The sequence below is a fragment of the Octodon degus genome, unplaced genomic scaffold (genome assembly GCF_000260255.1).
Source record: "Octodon degus isolate 3935 unplaced genomic scaffold, OctDeg1.0 scaffold00009, whole genome shotgun sequence".
NCBI classification, from domain to species: domain Eukaryota; kingdom Metazoa; phylum Chordata; class Mammalia; order Rodentia; family Octodontidae; genus Octodon; species Octodon degus.
In genome coordinates, this window is record NW_004524585.1 from 29,965,244 (window position 1) to 29,968,681 (window position 3,438).

The following is a 3,438-nucleotide window of genomic DNA, read 5'->3' on the forward strand; positions in this document are numbered from 1 at the left end:
GTCCTCTCTGCTAAGCACTTCACTTGTGTGGTTTATCAAACCCCATAGCAACTGGGGGCCAATTAGTTCATTTGTGTGAAAGACAAAAGAGCTTAAGCAGTTCTTAGAAGTCACATAGATAAAGCCAGCAATAGGCAACACTGCCCCTGTCAGTGTGGCTGTCCTGCTAGCTTTCAGGTGTACACACACACGCACACATACACAAGATAACCAAGATCATTGCACTACTAATTTCTGTTGCTTTATTGAAAGCTAATTAAAAAATTGTTTGGACCAATTTCCATGCTTATATCTGGTAATCTGAACAACTACTTTGAAGACAACAGTATGTAACACAACAACCATTGTTGATTTCCTATCACCTTGTTTTGAAATTCTGTATCATCTTCAATGTTTTTAATAAAATTTTTATTCTCTTTGAAAAATGAAAAAGACTGCAACCGCTGATCAGGTGTGATGAGAATCACCAACAATTAAACACTCTGCTTGCTTGAATATTCTTTTCATAATGGATAAAATATGACTAGCATGCATAAGAGCAAACATGCTTTTCAACTATCTTGTTCAAGATAGTCCTTTTGAATCTCCATAAAAGATATTATTGAATTTAAAATATTTGGTCCCATATACTACAATCAGCCCAATGAACGCATTTACAAATTGAAATCCTCTTTCCTTTTGGCCTCTGCTGGCATCAGTTGGTCTGTCAGGGCCGAATAAGCAGTAAACATGGAAAGACTGAAAAGAAAAGTCAGTTTTCCAGGACTCTTAACACTGTCTAAGGAAGCTGAGCAAAATACCGAGCGCTACTTCTCATATGACTATCTACAAGTACTTGCTTTCTCCGCTTGGTCACGGTCTGCACCAGGAAGGGGGCCATCAGCTTCGTCTGGCTGTTCTTCAGCAGGCAGAGAGGCACTTTTGTTTATATCTGTATCTAGGCAACCAGAACGCAGAATCAGATCAGGAAGTATGGTAAGCGAAGTTTTGCTTTGGTGGCCTTTTCTTTCCCTGTGTACATATGGCAAAGCTTAGAGGGCTGCTGCTGGATTGCTTTGCAGTCGCCCTTGGCCCTCCACCCCACCAGGATCTTCCCTTGTGCCCACATCTTGCCTGCGGTCAGCCAGCAGAGTGTATCTTCCCAGGCACCCGCATGAGCCATTTAGTCCTAACCTGGAATCCTACCCCAGTGTGTTCAGGCCACCTGAGGATTTTCTCTGGGATTTATTAATTTATTTCTATGTACAGTAGTAAGAAATATAAGGTAGTAAAGTATGAAAAACTTAAATTTGCTACTAAAGAGTAGTGCATGAAATAAATACCTGGATTCATGAGGCTTGATTTTCCAGCTTTACTTCTTGGTTGATTTTATTTTTTTTTTGAAAGGGAACCGTGGCAGATTGTTTTCTCTTTTGTCTTTGAAAGCCAGAGTACTGAGGAATCTTGACTGCATCCTAATTAAAGAGTTCATCTTTCTGGGCATCTTCCCAAGGGGGCTCAGTGGCATTGTGACTATAGCAAAGGGCTATGATGTCAGGGGGTGGCCCTGTGATTTAAGTCTTTGAATTCCTGGGATTTAGGAGCCTGTGGGGGATTTCCTTAATGTTCATTGTTACACACACACACACACACACACACACACTCTCTCTCTCACACACCACCACCACCACCACCAAGAACAACAACCCAAAACCAATTTTCACTTCTTTATCTCACTGACTGAAGAGAGACCCTTACTAATCTGTTACCTCACACTCTTTTCCTGATTTCATTTTTACAGTCTTATAAGAGATCAGCTCCCACCAAATTAGACCAAGAGGAAACAAAATATTGTGTGCTTCCATCCTTGTTCACATAGGCTAACTGAAGAAGTTCATTCTTCTAGCCACGTAGGGGGGCATTACAGAAAATTCAGCGACCGTGACAGGTGACATGGGGCCAGCGTTTATAAATTAAAGATTGAACCTTGTACAGGAAAGTTTACCCAGTTATTTTGCAAAAACGAAGTGAACTATTTTAGCCTTAAAATGTTTTCCTGAATTTTAAAAGTAAAATTTGCATATTTTATTAATACTACTTGGCTCTCATTCATATGTACAAGAAAGACCCTCAGCAACTAAGTCACCAACCAAGTCGTGGAACCAGATTTGCCCTACTCCGAGGACACGTGATGTGCAGGATGCTGAGTGATACGCTTTGATCCACAGGAAAAGCACTGTGGATCAAATATTTTTGAGTAATATTTTGGCTCCAGTGGTCCATCCCTCAGTGCTAAGCTGGGCCCTTGAGACTTACAAGTATAGTATGCCATGGGGGAGAAACAGCCTAAGAGATCCATTGCACTTCCCTAACTGTCCTAGGGCAGACTGACATACATCTGTAAAAATGAGCAGGTGGCTACAGGTTCTGAGAGAGTGGGTCAGAATCCTGATTCCTCAAATGCAATAGTACAGTTAAGTGCTCAGCTGAGTTCCTCTGAAAGGTAACTATTATTAGTGGTTATTACAAGGGGGCAATTATCCAAGAAAAAATAGAAACAGGCAAGATCTGTGTTAGGGGAAAAACAACCAGATGACACAGCTTAGCAACTTCTTTCCTGCCCTGCAGGTTCATCCTGTAACCTGTGAAGCTTGGCTAGAGAAATGGGCCCCACTGAAATATATTCTAACTGGCTTGGTCTCTAAATAGAAATGGCTGCGCAGTTTTTAACAGAACAATGCATGAAGATCTATAGATGGTAGATAGATAGATAGATAGATAGATAGATAGATAGATAGATAGATAGACAGATAGACAGACAGAAAGGCAGATAGATAGGTGACTCAAATTCACTAGTGAGGTTCAATGTTGACCTTGTGGGGAATTTGATTCAGTTCTCATCCTATTAGGTTTGCAACCAGAATCGTGGAAGGAGTAAGTTCTTGACCTGAGGTATCACTCTGTGTGTGTGTGTGTGTGTGTGTGTTCTGGCTTCCTACTTGCCTGAAATGAACACATGAAATTCCTCCAGGAAGGCAGTGATCTTCAATGATGCTTCCAAAATGAATGTGAGCATAGTTTGAAGCACAGAAAGAAAAATGTCCAACTTTGACTTTAAATTCTTAAATATGACTCTCTCCTGATACTTTGAGTATAGACATAAAGAAATATTCCTGCTGTGGGGTCAGGGAAGGGGGTGGTCATTGTTGAGGGTCAGCACAGAACTGCAGTGTGGTGCTGTACACTAACAATCCCAGGGCTGGCTGTTTGCACAGTGACAACATAGAGGCTCATATGCGTTCCAATTTTTTTTCCGGTACAAGGCAGAAAATACCTTATTTTTTTCCATAATTTTATTGATAAATAAATAGCAATGAGACAGTTTCAAATCAAATTGGTAGGACAGTTTCAATAATTAACACATTGCATACATTCTTCCTAGTGGTTAATTGCTGTACA

At 40.7% G+C, this 3,438-nt stretch overlaps 1 protein-coding gene across 1 annotated transcript in view; it reads right to left on the minus strand.

The window, feature by feature from the left end:
* Fam81b (family with sequence similarity 81 member B) overlaps positions 1-1,453 on the minus strand; it is a 49,997-nt gene extending 48,544 nt beyond the window's left edge. Inside the window, 3 exon segments of the mRNA XM_004625432.2 lie at positions 840-937; positions 1,323-1,356; positions 1,358-1,453. Of these exon segments, the coding sequence (XP_004625489.1) occupies positions 840-937; positions 1,323-1,356; positions 1,358-1,453 (228 nt within the window).
* Between the last annotated feature and the right edge of the window lie 1,985 nt (positions 1,454-3,438).